Source organism: Macadamia integrifolia, chromosome 10 (assembly GCF_013358625.1).
Source record: "Macadamia integrifolia cultivar HAES 741 chromosome 10, SCU_Mint_v3, whole genome shotgun sequence".
Taxonomy (NCBI): domain Eukaryota; kingdom Viridiplantae; phylum Streptophyta; class Magnoliopsida; order Proteales; family Proteaceae; genus Macadamia; species Macadamia integrifolia.
In genome coordinates, this window is record NC_056566.1 from 18,020,514 (window position 1) to 18,036,969 (window position 16,456).

The following is a 16,456-nucleotide window of genomic DNA, read 5'->3' on the forward strand; positions in this document are numbered from 1 at the left end:
AGAGCAAGGGAGAAAGAGATGTAAAAATTAAAAACCAGGATCAATAAAAAAGTAAAAGGTAGAGGAGTTTTAGTAAATATAGGCCAAGTGTAAGAGAGTGATAGTAAATTCCCCAATTACATTTTTTAACAAAAACCTATCACGTTCTTCCGTAAAATCAGTGTCTTATTTCAAAGGCGCTGACTAAATCAATTTCAACTCTTTATATGGTTCCCTTCATTGTCAATGTGGATTTAGGTCTTGATAATGGTATTGGTATTGATCTTTGTCCATATTGATCCAAATTAATAGGTATCGATCACTTTTGTTTCTTGTTTTTCAGAAAAAGTATATTGTTTTACTATTTTATCCTTGAAACAATACAAATAATCAATCCAGATCGGTCAAGGATTGGGACTGGTCTCAATCGATACCAATATGATATAACTGATATGGTTGATACGATACCAATACTTGAAGCCATTATTATCAATGACTTGATTCCATGAAGTGCATAACCCTACAATGCCCCCCACTTTGTATTGCTATGCGGTTCACTTCCTTGTTTAAAATTGCAATCCCCTCAATTTATTGTTTTATATTCTAAAGTCTTGTATTATTAGTTTGCCTTTGTCGCTCATCTTTTTCTGCCTATAGTTTGATTTTCACTCCTTAACTATGGTTTTAGAGCACGGTATTGGAAAAAAAAAAAAGAGGTATTGGAATGAGTATTGATCATTTCTAAAATCGTTATGATATCGAAATGGATCAATATCAAATTATCGGTATCAGATAAAAATACCCATACTTCATCTTAAATTTTTTTTTTCTTTTTACTCCTAATCCATATCATTCCACTGGTCAAATATCAAGATCAAAAACTTACCAAATCGTTACGGGCAATCAGATACCAATACTTAGAACCATGTCCTTGATTCTTAATTAAGAAATGTTTAAATTTTTTCTCCTTTCTCTGATTGATAAGTGGAATAACTACGGTTGCCTAAGGCTAATTGGAGGCCAAGTTGGGTTTCGCCGACGTTTTGAGGGAGTTGAAATAGATTTTAAGTCTCCAAAGTCAAAGTTGGGTATTAAAGTCCGAGCCCAATGTTGCAGTGCACCTGTGCACCAGCTGAAATTGGCCTGCTTTCATAATGGTGATATGGCATGCTACATACAGCATCATATGCATAAAACAAATGATCATGGTAAAAACTTAATTTCTCAGATATTAAGGCTCTGTACTGTAATATTCTAAAAAATCAATTCTGTTGTTTTTTTATTTTTTTGGAACAGAAATAGAGTAAAAGTTGTATGGTGAGTCCGGTTCAATTTATTATTTTTTTGTAATGAACCGGCATTTTTTAAGTTTTAGAATTCATTTTTTGAAGCATGAAAACCAAGCTTCTCACGATCAGAACCTATTCTGATCAAAAGGCGCAGAATGGAAACTCCGACTTAAGTACGAAAGGGCAAAATCGAAATTTGCCCTTAAAACATAAGAAGCCCTTAAAACTTCAGTCGACCGAACCCTAACTCATTCTCTTTCTTAGAATACCAGAAGAGAGACACAAGAGAAACCCCTTTCTTCATCCTCCTTCCTCCTTCGTCCTTCGCCTAACAGTCCTTCCCTCTTCCTCCCTCATCTCTTCATTCTCCTTCGCCCGAAACCCATCCCTAACCTCCCTCACTGGAAACGAAAATCGGTGATTCATCAGCGTCCGGCGCTAGGTCCAAAGCTACGGCAGGTTTGGCGACACAACAATCCCTGAAGTCCTAAACTCCTCGACCAGCGGCGGACACTCCAAGCGCCTACAGAAATAGGTTAGAAACAGAGAAACCCCCTCTTTCCCTCTCCTTGTGCGCTACATAAATTTTTTATTTTTTTTGGTAACAACAGAAGTTGGTTCATGCTCAACTTCTTTAGGGATATAATGTGGTGATTCAAGGGACGGTTGAAGGAATGAATCATTTCTAGATTCTGTGCTCATAAATCAAAACCCTATCTACTATTTCCTGCTTCGATTTCATTCCTCCAGAGACCGATTGTTCTATGTATTTTTTGATGGGTTTTTTAAATCTCTCTCCACCTCTGACATGCTCTGTCTTGGATTTTTTCCCCTCATCATGATGGATTTTTTCCCCTCATAAGTAAGAATTATTTTTTTCCCGTAGTGAAGGATATAGCATATAGGGAGGCGTTCATCTGGGAGAGATCTATGATTGTGGAGACTTTGTCCATTTGGAAAATCAAAATGGAGACTGAGATGGGTAGTTAGAGATTGCTTTTGGAGAAACAGAAAAACGAAAGCAATGGATGCATCAGTCGGTGGCCTGTTTTGGGTTAGGCGTCGAAATGGGTCTTGGTGGCCTGGCCGGATAATGGGTCTCGATGAATTGCCAGAAAGTTGCTTGGTTTCGCCGAGATCGGGGACTCCTGTGAAGCTCCTGGGAAGAGAGGACGCTAGCTTGTGAGTGGTTTTAGTATTTTAGATCGCATGTCTTATTTGCTTCTGTTTAAGCTCATGGGAGAGGGAGAAAAGATAAAGCTTTTCATCCCAGTTTGGATTTTTTTTTGAGTCCAGATTGGAATCCACGACTGATCCCGATGCCAGCCAAACTTGTAAAAAGTGGATGGCATTTGAAGAAACATCTGTCTACCTGCAATAGTTTTCACTTAAAATGCTTCCTAAACAAGGCTATTTAAGCTTGAACAATTATTAAATTCCAATATATACACAAAAGAGTTCAGGTTGACAATATTCAGTTTAACAAGTTGCTGAATCCAAATAAGGTACCACATGTTCAAATATTTACCAAAGATTAGAGTTTATGCATGAAGCCATCTCTGCATCCCAAGTAATTTTATGATGTGGAGTCAATGGGTTATGGTAAAAGGGTTTTTTTATGTGGCACCATAGATTTTGTTTATTTTGGGAAGTGAATACTCCAATCTTATTAAGCATGAGCTCATCTCTGCATCCTACATTGACGATGTGGATGATCACCTTTTCGAGCTCACATCCATGTCTGGTTTATTGCTATTATATTTGATGAAAACCATTGACTATCTTTAGATTTTATTTAAAAATCACAACTTTGACACCCATGGTGAAGATGGCACTTTATGTAAATATTGGTTTCTAACAGAAACGATTCTGTTAAGTACGAACCATAAATGTTTCTGTTTCTTTTAGATTATAAAATCATTTTTTTTTTGGGATTACCATACAACATTTAAGATGCAGAATCACTCCAAAAAAATAGAAATGCAAAAAAGTGTGCTAGACCCAAAATCATGTTAAAAAAATAGAATCGTTACAGTACAGAGCCTAAATTACTAGATTTTGATTTTGGTCTATACTTGACCAATTTTTTTTTTTTTTTTTTTCCATTTATTTTGTTTCTTAGAGTCAAGTTAAAGAATATCATAGTTGGTAAAGGTATTATTAGTAATAGTAAAATCTGTGTTTGGCAAGAAGATAGAATAGGAAACAATAAAGAGAAAAAAAATTATTCTAAAAGAAAATTTTCCCTTTTCTTTTTTTATTTTTTATTTTTATTTTTCTGAGAACGAAACTAGCACGACGGAATTATCTTTTGTCATTCTGTCAAATCGTTTTTTCTTTTTTTTTTCTATTCTAAAAAAAGTGAAACATACCCTAAATGCACCAAACACTTTATTCCATTTTTTTTATTCCCATAAAACGAAAAAACTCCAGAAACGTTTTTTTAAAACGCTACCAAATGCAGCCTAATTGTTAATGGGGCAGTTGCTTGGTTCATCGCTTCAGTAGCTTCAACTTCAAATAATTCAAATAAAAAGATTATGTATATTTAAGAATTTATATTTTTTAATCAAAAACTAAAAAATTGAATAATATATATATATATATATATATGTATGTATGTATATATATAAATATTTCTTATCAAACAAATATGGTCCAGAACTCGATTTTATTTTTGGATGAATGTGGAAAGAACTTATTACAAACAAAAAGTTATCGAAGAAACCTGAGCATTCTAAGCTCAAACATAAATTTACTGCTCACTAGATGCTACCATCCTCTTCTCGATCCTCACCGGGAAACCTCCTTTCATTTTGGAGGACATGTAAGAAACGAAAAGTGGATCAAATTCCTTCTCTGCCGGCACAACCCGATACTTCTGCATCACTCCTGCAACTATTTTCTGCATCTGCAAGAAAGCCATATCTTTCCCTAAGCAGACCCTTGGACCTGCTTGGAACACTGGGTATTTGTATGGGTCTTTTCCTACAAACTTCAACTTCCCACCTGAAGGACTAGAGTTTTCCTCCTCCTTCTCAAGCCACCTCTCCGGCCGAAACTCCATACAATCTTTCCCCCATAGCTTCTCCATCCTCCCCATTGCATAGGGAAAGTATGTCACTCCAGCTCCCTTCTTCACAAAGGTACCGTCCGGCAAATAATTGTCGGCCGCCGCGAATTTAGTGTCATTGGGAACCGGCGGATACAACCTCATGGTTTCACAGATCGCTGCATGGGTATATACTACTTGCTTCACATCATTGTAATCAAGTGATTCTGGCTTCTCCTTCAACTCCTTCACTAACTCCTCTTCTACACGAGGGTTGCGTGAAACTAACAAGAAGAACCATATCAAGGCCGCCGACGTGGTATCCCTACCAGCTAAGATGAAGCTGATCACCATATCTGTAACAAAACGCTCATCAGAATGGCCAGAGTTCAAGATTCTTGAGAGGAGGTCCTCTGTTTCTAGTGAAGATTTCTCTTGGAGTTCTCTTCTCTTTTCTCTCACGACCTTTGTCGCGAATTCACGGACTGTTGCGTTTGCTTCTCGTAGGATTTTCTCGGACCCAATATTAAGTGCTCGTTTAAGCTTCCAAAAGGGTGGGAATATGTAGTGAAACCTCTCACTGTTTAACTGGGTAGCAATCTCGAATGCCTCTGCGAATTCTGATCTTGGCTGTGGGAATGATGGCGACAGGGTAGCCGGGTCATACCCAAAAGCAATTTTGCAGACGTTGTCGAATGCAAACCTCTGGAGTATGTCTTGCAGATCAATTACATGATTCTTAGAAGCAGCCTCGGAGAGAAGAGGAAGGAGTCGGTCGATGATCTCATCCTCCACGACTGTTTCGGTGAATTTGCGGAGAGATTTGGTGTTGAATTCATGGCTGGATATCTGTCTCTGAAACCTCCAGTTATCACCATCGGCATTGAAGATGCCATCGCCGAGGAAGTTGGTGAGGGTGTCTCTAAAGAAATCTCCTTTTGGGTAGAGGTTGAATTCGTTTTTGAGTATGTGTTGGATGTTGGCTGGGTCAGTGGTGACGAACTGAAGATGGCCAAGTGGGCGATGGAGGAGGATGTTTCCATTGGGACTATCTTTAAGAAGTTCTGTAGCCCATTGGTTGAATATCTCTTGGTTAGCAGAAATGGCAATAGAGGAGCCCAACAGTGGGTATGACTTGGGAAATTTGGTGGTTGGAGATGATGAAACTGAAGAAGACTTCTTATTCTTTCGGATTTGAGTACTGAAGCTAGTTTTGATAAGGAAGATGAAGAAGAATGGGAGAATGAATAGTAGAAGAGAAGTTAAAAACTCAGGCTGAAACATGGTGGACTTGCTAGGAAGAACACAACTAGCTAGACAAGTAATAAATGGCAAATGAAACAAAGCCGATTCTCTTGTTTGGTATCTCCACTCTTTTGCATGGTGGAGTGAATTTATAGGGGAGAAATCTTTGACAAAGTAAGTAAGAGTCAAAATTTAGCTGTTGCCCATGTTGCAGTCAAGTAGCTACAACCGCTGTGACAGCCAAATAAATGCAATCTAAAAGAATATTTTAGAAAATACAATAATCTAGGAGGGTATTATGAACCCTAAGAGAAAATGAATCATTTTATTTATTTGACTACCAGAAGGGGTTGCAGTTTGGTAGCAGCCAATTTTTTTTATCGTTTACAATCATCAGGTCACAAGACTCACGACTGAAAAATGAAAGGAAGTAGACAGACTTAATTGACTTTGACAAACTACCATAAGCAAATTTTTTTTATTAACTAGCAAATCAAAGATAACCTAAACATTAAGGCGTTGTTATAATTTCAGGCTGTGCAATATTGACCAAAATAATTAATTTAATAATATTGACCAAAATAATTAATTTAATCTTCACACAAGAAAGTTTTGCTGAAGGAAAAACCCCAAGAAAATAAAATGCATATTCCAGAGGTGGTTTTCTATAATCTTCAGTCCAGCTAGTTGTTTTGCTTCTAAAATATCATATTGTATTAAAATTATATGATAAAGTCTTCTGTTTGAGAGCAGTCTCCACGCCAAAGACATAGGAAGTTTATAATGACTATTGCACCTAACTTGGGAAGGCACACCTCTGATATTCTAGACACAGGGACCACTTTCTGAAAGAAAATATTTGCTATAAATAAGGATTAATGATTAAATATATCTAAGATGATTATAATCGCGAGATGGGACAAAACCTTCAATATTGCCATCAACAGGGGACCCAACCGCTAATAGTCTACCTAGTTATTGTTGTTGTGATCACGCTATCATACTTAATAGTTTATTAAGACTATCCTAATGCCTATTAATAGAGACTACCTTGTCTGTCCTTCCTGGATGGTTGGGTCTATGCCAAGATTTTTGAGATTGTGGTCTATAGATTCTATACTTGACTGACGAATAAATTTTTCCATTTATATTTTTTCTGAGTCAACATTTGAAAAGCAATCCGCCTATCAGAATGGATGGGTCTGAGATATCATGTCTGATGTAATTTCTCCCCTCAAGTTTTAGGGGAATTTGGATCCGTGTAGATAACTTGATCGAATATATGTGAAGATTTAACACCTATTTCTTTTGCTTCTAAATATACTTTTCTTCACCTATGTAATGATAGGAAATGAAACTGGATATTAATACGTGTGACTAGGTGATCATATGTATTCAGATCCAAACTCCTTTTTCTGGGAAAAGACTAAAATCCAATATCTTCATTATTTAACAATAGGGTTCTAAAACTGAGAATGGTAATCTGTATCGGCTTATCGGATAGATTTATCCATATTTTTACAAACAAATCAGTTTTTATTTTAATTTTACTCTTAAACCAAATGTATTGAGATTAAAAAAATCAAAACCAAAATCGATCAAGGCTGATACCATTTCAATCCAACCAAGACTGACCGTTCCTATCCAAGTTTCAGAATCATGTTCTGGTGTGGCTTCTTTCCCCATTGCAACAAGGTTTGACCCAAATTGAGCAAGGGCAGCCACTTGGCCATTACTGTTATTTTCAGTTTTGAAATACCGTGGATATGTTTCATAACATTAAACTAAGCGGCAGACCCCACTCGACTGGACCATAGTTAGCAAATTTGGATTCGGGAATTATTCGGGCGGAGAATTATTTGGAATAATTCGATTGATTAATTTAATGATTCGGTCAAAAAAGCGGTCAAAAAAGCTTATTGGGTTTTTTTTTTTATTGTTTTTTTTATTGTTTTTGTTTTTGTTTTTTTTGGTTTTTTTTTTTTAAATACTATTTAAGTGGACCGAATAATTCGGTTTAATTCGGATTCGGTCTGAATTATTTGCGTTTTATATTTACTTTTGAAAAAATCACGAATTTTACCGAATTTTATTTTTAATTCGGATTCGGTCAGAATTTTTGATAAAATTCGGAAAAATTCGGTTCGGCCGAATTGATAACACTGGACTGGACAGATTATCCGACGCTAATAGCAGGTCTATTTTCGCTATCTTAAAGAATATAGAAATAAAAATGGTAAGAGCGATCTTTCAATTAGAAATGAGAAAGAGATGATACATTTCTGCGTAAACCCTTTCTTCCCTCCTATCCAACAAAATAATGGGCATGGTCGGTGACATGTAAACTGTATCGACTAGTTCTAATCCATGGATTAAGGAGATTGGTAGATCTCCTTACATGCTTATATTCATGGCTATGAATAAATTCTCCCTACTACAGGAAAAAAAAAATTGGGGGATGAAAGGATTTCTATTTATGTTTATCCATAAATTAATGACACTTTTTTTTTTTTGGGGGGGGGGGGCTAAATATGGATATCTAGGCCTTTGGCCTCACTAGTCCCGCGGGTCCATACTGACTCCATAATCGCATGGATCGGGTCATATCGTGGTTGAATGAGAACTATTCAACTTTCATTGAAAGCGTACCAAGTTTGTTATTCACCAACTGCGCTACCCCCTTGGGTTTCCATAAATTAACAACACATTAACCGTCAATAGATAGTGTTATTTATTTATTTTTAACAAATAAAGAGAGGAAGTACTAGATAAGAAATAGAAAGAGATGTGTGCTTATTTCTTCAATTTCTATTTTTCATTTCTAAGGGGGGGAGGAGAAACAATCTTAAAAAACACGGATAGGAGCAGCCAGGCAGGTAGATGATCATGGCAGCAGAAGAGAGTCAAGAAACTATTATATGATTTATAGAACCTGAAATACTCTTACTTTAAAAACACTCATTTTATTTCAAAGGCACTCACTGAGTCAATTTTATCAGCTACTTATATTATTGCCTTGTCTATGACTCGATGTGACAAACCGCAAAGCAGTACTACGTGCCCAGCTACCTTTGAACTGGTATGTGGCTCAGTACCCGCCGGTGAGCTTGGGATGTTGTAATCTATTGTCTGGATAAGAATTGGAATGAAAAGAGAAAGAGAATTTTAAGGAATTAGGAATGCCAGCGGAATTTTGATAGTAGAATTTGATCAACTTGAATTAAGCTGTTGGATGGAGAGAATATATATAAATTTTCAATCCACTGTTGCTATACCTTTCCTCTCCCTTTTTCTCTCTCTTCTCTCTATGAGAAAATCCATTCCTTTTGCCAGATCCAGTTGGAGAAAGAGAACTCCGGTAGGATCTTTTATCAGATCTAGCAGGAGAAAACGAACTCCGGTGGGATTTCCAGACAAAGAGAATAATAGCAGTTGCGTTGCAGTTCTCCTTCCTTCCCAAATTGAGAGATGCATTTTTTTTTTCATTCTATGCAGGTAATGAAATACCCTTTCGATCCTTTGCAGAAAAGACCTTGATTTCTTTCTAATTTGATTATGTGAGGATCTCCCTCTTCCAATTTCTTTGATTAATTTTTGGGATTTTTTTATTTATATGACTGGAATGAGGGATTTCACCAGAGAAAGGTAGGTGCAGATCTGGAGTAGCGAGAGATCTCTACCATTTGCAGGGAATAGTTATCGTAGAGAAGCAGATGAGAGTGGCAGCAAATGGCATTTCTTCTGTGAGAGTGGCAGAGCGGAAGAGCTGGTTTCTAAGTTTTGCTCTGAGAGCTTTGTAATGTTTAAGAAATTAAAAAAAAAAAAAAAATCTCTCTTTTTCTCTTGCCTCTCATGTCAATGGTTTCTTATGATAAGTATTGGTTTTTTTGTGACAATTGCAAACAAAATTCCGTTCATTGGTGGTTGAGAGTCGATTCCGATAAAGATGGAACAAACATAACTTGGTTTTTTCTTTTTCTTTTTATTTCTCAAGTTTCGAACATTTAAATCAGGTATTTTTTTGGAAGATGAAAGCTCCTCTGAGAGGTTCTATTTACAGCTCAGACCAATGAGAGCACAGAGGCATATCAACATGGATGGAAGGCTCCATGGTTGCGCAAGCCTTGCACTAGTGCAGTTGGCCGTTGCCCTTGCCGTTGCACTTGGCTGCAACTAAGAAATGGAATATGTAAGGGTCTTTTATACAAAATGGAAAAGGGGGTTGAGGTAGATGCATGAAACCGGTGGAGGAGGAAAGCAGGAGAGAGAACCGGAGGCGGAGGTGCAGGTGGAGGTGGAGGTGGAGGTGGAGGTGGAGGAGGGAAGGGAGCTCGCACATCTCTGATGGAGATGAAGAAGAAGGGAAGGAGAGAGGAGGATGGGAAGGAAAGGAGTTGCAAGTAGTATCATAGCTACATACACACTATACCTAATTAATGGTATAGATCTAATCTATCTAGTCTAAAGGTCAATATACGCTAGCATATTTGATACTGGGTATCAAGGTAGCATACATGTCCTTTTCCCATAAATAGTTTTCTATGTATAACCAATTAAATTTCTTGGAACTGCATAGACTTATCAGTTATGGTCTCCCCTCTTGTTTTCTTTATGGAAGCTGGTCTAAGTAATGGCCTATTAGGTGGTTGGACCTAATATCTATGATGGCAATTGCTTGGTAAATTTATTTGGAGGGACAAGAAAAACAGCAAAACACATGGATGCCAAATATTGATTTTGGATCACTGTAATGCCCATCATAGACAGTCATATGACAAATAAAAAATGTAAAAAATATATTATTTTGTAAAACATATGAGTATTCAATGAGAACTAGTCATTTGGCAAATATATAGATTTAAAGATTCATTATATAAGAGGAGAAAATTCAGTTGATGCCTGGTTGTAAGCCTCTTCTTTTGTCCAATCTTCGCTGATGATCTTATGGCCTTCATTAAGGTAGATCAACCGTCAGTTTCAGCAATCATGTGTATGCTTGAGAACTTTTCAGCCCTCTCCGGACTTCATATTAATAGGGAGAAATCATCCTTTATATTAGGAGGGGTCTCTCAAGTTATCCATCATAAGTTGTTGCAATTGATTGGGTTCACTGAATGTCATCTTTCTATTCGATATCTGGGGATTCCGTTCATCTCTGCAAATTGAGAGCAATGAGTTGTCCTATATTTGAGATTGTTAGACGAAAACTGAAAGGCTGGAAGAGTTGAGTTTATCTTGTGCCATACGTATTTAACTTATCAACTTTGTTCTCCAAGGCTGCTATCTCTATTGGTCAGGTATTTTCGGTCTTCCGGGCTCTGTTATTAGAAAATTAGAATCTATTTTTTCTAGATTTCTATGGGCTGGTCCAAGCTTGAGTCGAAAATCCCACTTTATTGCTTGGGATATGCTTTGTAAACCTAAAGGAGAATGGTTTAGGCATCAAACGCACCAAGGATATGAATATTGCAGGTAGTTTTAAGCAAATTTGGTGGATAGGGTCAAATAAAGATTGCCTTTGAGTTAAGTTGATAACACATAGATACCTCAAATCTGATTCCCTGTGAACGGCCAAGATCCTTAACAACTACTCTTGGGTCTGATGTAAAGTTTTGAAATACAGATGGAGAGTTGAGCCCTTTATTATTCATTATATTGGTAATGGGCACTCTACAAGGCTTTGGATTGATCCTTGGCACCCAGCTGTGGTCCTTATCACTGGTTTGGCTACAGTATTAGATATGACGTCAAATCGGATCGATAGGTTTTTATTCAGGCCATTCTATTAGATGGCAACTGGGACCCTGGCTTGGATGTATCTATTGATCTCTTGGAAGTGTGGTCTCACCCCCCCCCCCCCAATCTATTTAGCGGTTGGATGTAGTGAAGTGGACAAAGTTATTTCGATGGGCTGCCCTTTAGGAGTCTTCTCTTCCAAGTCTGCTTGGAGGTTATTCGACATCAAGGTGTGAAAGTTGTATGGACTTGTGCTGTTGGTTTAAGACCAATATTCTTCGTCACTACTTCATCTCTTGGCGCTGCTTAGTTGATGCTTTCCCTACAACTGATTAACTTTTTAAGAGAATGATTATGGTATCTCCTTATTGTTGTTTTTGTTGGACAGGATTGGAAAGTAGGGACCACCTTTCCAATGCACATTCACTAGAAAGATATGGAGTAATATCTTGATATTGATTGCTTTCCGAATAGACTCCCTTTCTCTTCTGTGTTGTCGAAGGTAATTTGGGTAGCAATGAATTTTGGTAGGGACAACATTGGAGATATTGGGAAAGTGGCATTTTGTTCCACTATATCTCATATATGGGCTGAGAAATTCTAGGAAATTTTGGAACAAAACCAGAACCCGCCCTATCATTGTTAAGATATAAGGGCGGATGTGATCTTCAAAAGGGAAGAATCTACCTCTAATGTGTTACTTCTCTGAAATTGGGGGCTCCATGTGCTCTAGAATAGAAATCATATGTCCTCTTCTATAATCAGTAACTTTTGTTTCATTTCGGACATGCTAAATGCTTTGTTTGCTTAGTGTGCCCCTTGGGCTTTGCTTTTCTGGGGCTCCTTGATCTCTTGGGGTTGTCCTTGAGATCTATGGTGTAGCATCCAGTCTTCTTGTATATTCTTCTTCCCTCTTTCTTTTCTTTGCAATATTGATATCTATCAAAAAAAAAAAAAAAAAAAAAGGTTTCATTATATTTTGAAATACATATTGACACCTAAAAATATAAGAGAAAGATCTAATACAACAACAACAACTCAGCTTATCCCCACTAAATGAGTTTGAAGAGAAAGGTCTAATACATGAAGGTAAATATTTGAGTTTTAATATGAATAGTGATAACTTCGGCTTTTATCTTCTACATGGGATATCCAAATATTACACCCTGAGGGGATTGCTTTAGACTATGGCTTTGACTCTTCCTAATTGGAGTTGTAAATGGATGATAGAAAATCTGTATTTGATTCATGTTCCTATCCTTATGAAGAATGCATATTCAAAAAATCAGTTTTGGAAACTATCCGAATCTTTTCGAAAGCTAATGGATGCGGATAAGATATTTCAATTTTAGATTGGAAATTTATCCCATCCGTTTAGGTTTGATTATAAAAATAAGATTAAATAATAATGTTATAGATAATATTTTTCAATACTAAAATACCCTTATCAAATTCGCAGTATATTAAAAATTAAATAAAATAAAAAGATTCATGAGGACATAACTATAGTTTTAGTCAACATCAACCCTAGTGGGCTAGTGGATTTGGCCCTTCGCCTCTCGTCCTCATGGATTTTCCTTCCCCAGTTTTTCGCCACTCAACGCAGGTAGTGATTCTTTGCCACTCAACACAGATAGTGAGAGTTCAACGCCTCTCTCTTTCTATTCTTCACTAAGCATGTAAATGAATAATTATTAAAAATCAATATTTGATTCATGTTTGTATCTATGTCGAGAAATCCATATTTGTTACATCGGTTTTTGAAAATTATCTGAGTCTGTTTGAAAACTAATCGGATATGGATAGTATTACATTTTTTTCCTAATCCTGATCACTCATTGTATATGATGTGGTTTGCGTTTGTCCCTCATCTTTCTATGCCCTTCAATTTTTATGCCTTTGACTGATGTTGGTGGGGAGGCCTAGGGAGTTTTAGATTTTTTCTCTTCTTCTCTTTTATTGATATGGATTATAACTTAGGCCGGGCTGGGTTACGATTTGAAAATCCCACCGTTGGGCTGCACCAACTCAACGTGGCCGATAAAACAAATGATATGATAAAACCTGGTTCACTTAGATATTAAACTAGATTTTGTGGTCCATAATTTACCGATAAAAATCTTTCACTTATAATGTTCTTTGGCTTCAACTTTTTGAATACATTATTTGAAAAGCTACTTTTTGATTATATTATTTGATAAAAAATATATTATTATTATTTTAAATTTGACAAAGGTATTAGTAATTTTACTGAAAGTAATCTAAGTTTTTTTTTTTTTCCTGTAAATCCAACAGATAGAACTAAATGATGGATACTTGAATCCTTGTCCTACTCACTTCCTTGCTGCTTTGTCGCTTACAAAGGTTTTTTAGTAGTTATGTCTCACTTCGCTCGTATGATCTATGGCTTTTATCTCCACCCGCAGCCTGCTTTAGTGCTTTTGAGCTTTTAGCTGGAATCAAGACTTGAAAATCAAGCCAAGTGCCATCAAGCTCGCATACAAGAAGGATCTCACATTAGCCCCAGCCCCAAGGGTAGGGAAAAAATTTCGCTGCTGTCCGTTGCAGCTTAACAATCAAGGAATGGAATATCAGGGGCAGGTTTGAAAAATATCCACTTAGGATGAATTTTTCCACACGTACACCTAAGATTCCATTCTCCTAGCTGGTACCAAGGATTGCCGGGCAGCAGTGAAGTTTCGTTCCTATGACAGTACTATTGGCATTAAAAAAAAAAAAAACTAGCCCAACAGAAGAGCATTCACCCCCCAATTTATCAATAAGCCAATGGTTCTAATAAGATCTCTTCCCCTCAGGGTGACGGAATGAAAACAATCCATCACATTTGTAGTAATATTTTGAACTACAGTAGAATATTTGACCTATCTATCTTCCGTTACATCCTAAAATTTATTCAATATTTTGAACTACAATAGAATATTTGACCTATCTATCTTCCTTTACATCCTAAAATTTATTCCCATTACAGAAAGTCACCTTGTCAATTCTTTCTACCTAATCACCGACAAATTCCTTAGCAATCCACTCAGCTTCCAACATGAAATCTGAACTTGGGATACTAATTGAGCAAAGCCAACTACTCTCTTCAAATCTGAGTACATAAACTGCGAAGTTGTGTTTGTTTGCAAGAAAAGACCAGAAAGAAGAAAAAAAAATATTGAAAAAATATAAAAATAAAAAAGAATTTAAAAATCGTTTATGATTTTTCGTTGGAAACCATTTTCAGTTGTTTTTGCGTTTAACATTATTCATCACATGTTTATAACTTCAAAATTGAAGGTAAAAACTTCATTTCCTTTCTATGTAAGAAAATCAAGTAGAAACCCATCTCTGCTCCATTCCTATCCTTAGCCCTGGAAAATCAAGTGCTAGTAGTAGCAGGTCCCCACTCTTCTCCTTCCATCAACTGATTGCAATCTTCTTCTTCTTCTTTTTTCTAAACTTAACTTAACTTAGGTCATGACCCATTGCCTATGACCAACCGCATGCAGCAGCCCTTGCTGGCTTGCCATAACTGGCTACAACAAGGCCCTTCGGGCTTCTTGGCGATTTCAGATCTAAAAGTTCTTGTAAAACCAAGAAAAAAAAGAGGGAGAGTGAGAAATATGAGAAGGGTGTATAAGATGTGCAAATGGAGACAAAGAAAAAGGGGGAGAAAGAAGGGAGAGGGAGGACGAGAAGGAAAGAAGTTGCAGTGAGCTGGATAAGTGGAGAACGAGCCCAAGTTATGGAGGCCTTACTTTTAAGGGCCTTGAACTAGATTTTGCCCTGTTGGGCTGCCCCAATCATGGTATGAGGAATCAAATTGGATCAATATCAGTCTTGATCATCCCCTTTTTTTTTAATATTATATCGATGGATCATTATAGACAAAAGATAAAAAAGCAAATAAATAAATAAATAATATATATATATATATATATTATTTTGAAAAAATCATTGGATTTCAATCTGATCTGAATCAAAATCAAATTGGTATTGATCTTGATGGACCCCGATTTTCCGTCTTCTCAAACCTTGGCACCAACTTAACTTGGCCGAAAACAAATAGTAATATGGTATAGGTATCGGCATATGACATATAAGCATACAACATATACGGCATATGTCATCACATACATAAAGATATGGGAAATTTACAGCGCCACCCCCTAGAGAATGCCACTATTATAAGAACACCCCATATGTTTCACCAAATTAGACTTAGACCCCTTACCATCAGTCACTATTAAGGAATATACCTTATATGTTGATGGCAGTTACTATATTTTATTTTAAATACCAAAATACTTTTATTAAATATGAAATACCTAACATACCAAAAAATTGAAGCTAAACTTTAGAAACAAGCAAAACATTCTCCAAAAGATGCCCTTTCTGGCAAACAACCAGTTCCTTCACTCGCTTCTTGCCTCGAACAACATACCTCCACTCCACCGCTTGCTCAACCCCAATGGCCAATCAATAATTGACCTGAACTTATCAACCGCGCTGTTCAATGTCTTCTTCCAAGCATGACACAGTGTCAACTATCCATCAGAGATATTAAACGATAAATCAAATATTAGCTTCAAAATCTTCATCGGCAGCTGAAACCAAAACTCCCTCCACCCCCAAACCTTCATTCAAAACAGGTTCCACAACAGGAAGTTAATATTTTCAGCCTAATTCAGTCCCAGATCCTCACCAATCGAACCCCTTACACTCTACTTACCAATCACTCAGCCTTCACATCCACAAACTAGTGAAGCCACACATTGCGAGCTCACACCAGAGTTCCTAGGGTTTCCACACTACAAAACAAGCAGAACACGTATACCAAGCTGCAGAAAACGACAAAACCACTAGATCTCAGCCACCTGAAAGAGGAAACCCTACCATTTCTAGAATAAAAACAAAAATAAAACAAATCAGAAACCCTAACCTGAAGTCCTGAACTTTCAATACACCGAATACTTGACTTTAATTTGCAGGTAACTCCATATCACCGCCACCGATACACAAAAACAGCTTCAGATTCCAAAATTTTAGCCGCGAAACTTGCATTTCTCAGAAGGATTATTTTACTTTACTTTTCCTCTCTCTCTCTCTCTTCCTGAAAACCCCGAGGTTGATCGGAGACATCCCATTGTCA

At 36.9% G+C, this 16,456-nt stretch overlaps 1 protein-coding gene across 1 annotated transcript; it reads right to left on the minus strand.

Annotated features, from left to right (window-relative positions):
• Nucleotides 1–3,933: 3,933 nt before the first annotated feature.
• On the minus strand, nt 3,934–5,663 carry LOC122090549 (cytochrome P450 94A1-like). Its single transcript, XM_042660188.1, has one exon. It carries the CDS (start codon nt 5,602–5,604, stop codon nt 4,024–4,026), a length of 1,581 nt encoding a protein of 526 aa, XP_042516122.1. The 5' UTR covers nt 5,605–5,663; the 3' UTR covers nt 3,934–4,023.
• Nucleotides 5,664–16,456: the final 10,793 nt, after the last annotated feature.

What these genes read in the sequence shown, in the direction of transcription:
- LOC122090549 (XM_042660188.1), bottom strand. Translation starts at nt 5,604, where the DNA reads ATGTTTCAGCCTGAGTTTTTAACTTCTCTTCTACTATTCATTCTCCCA.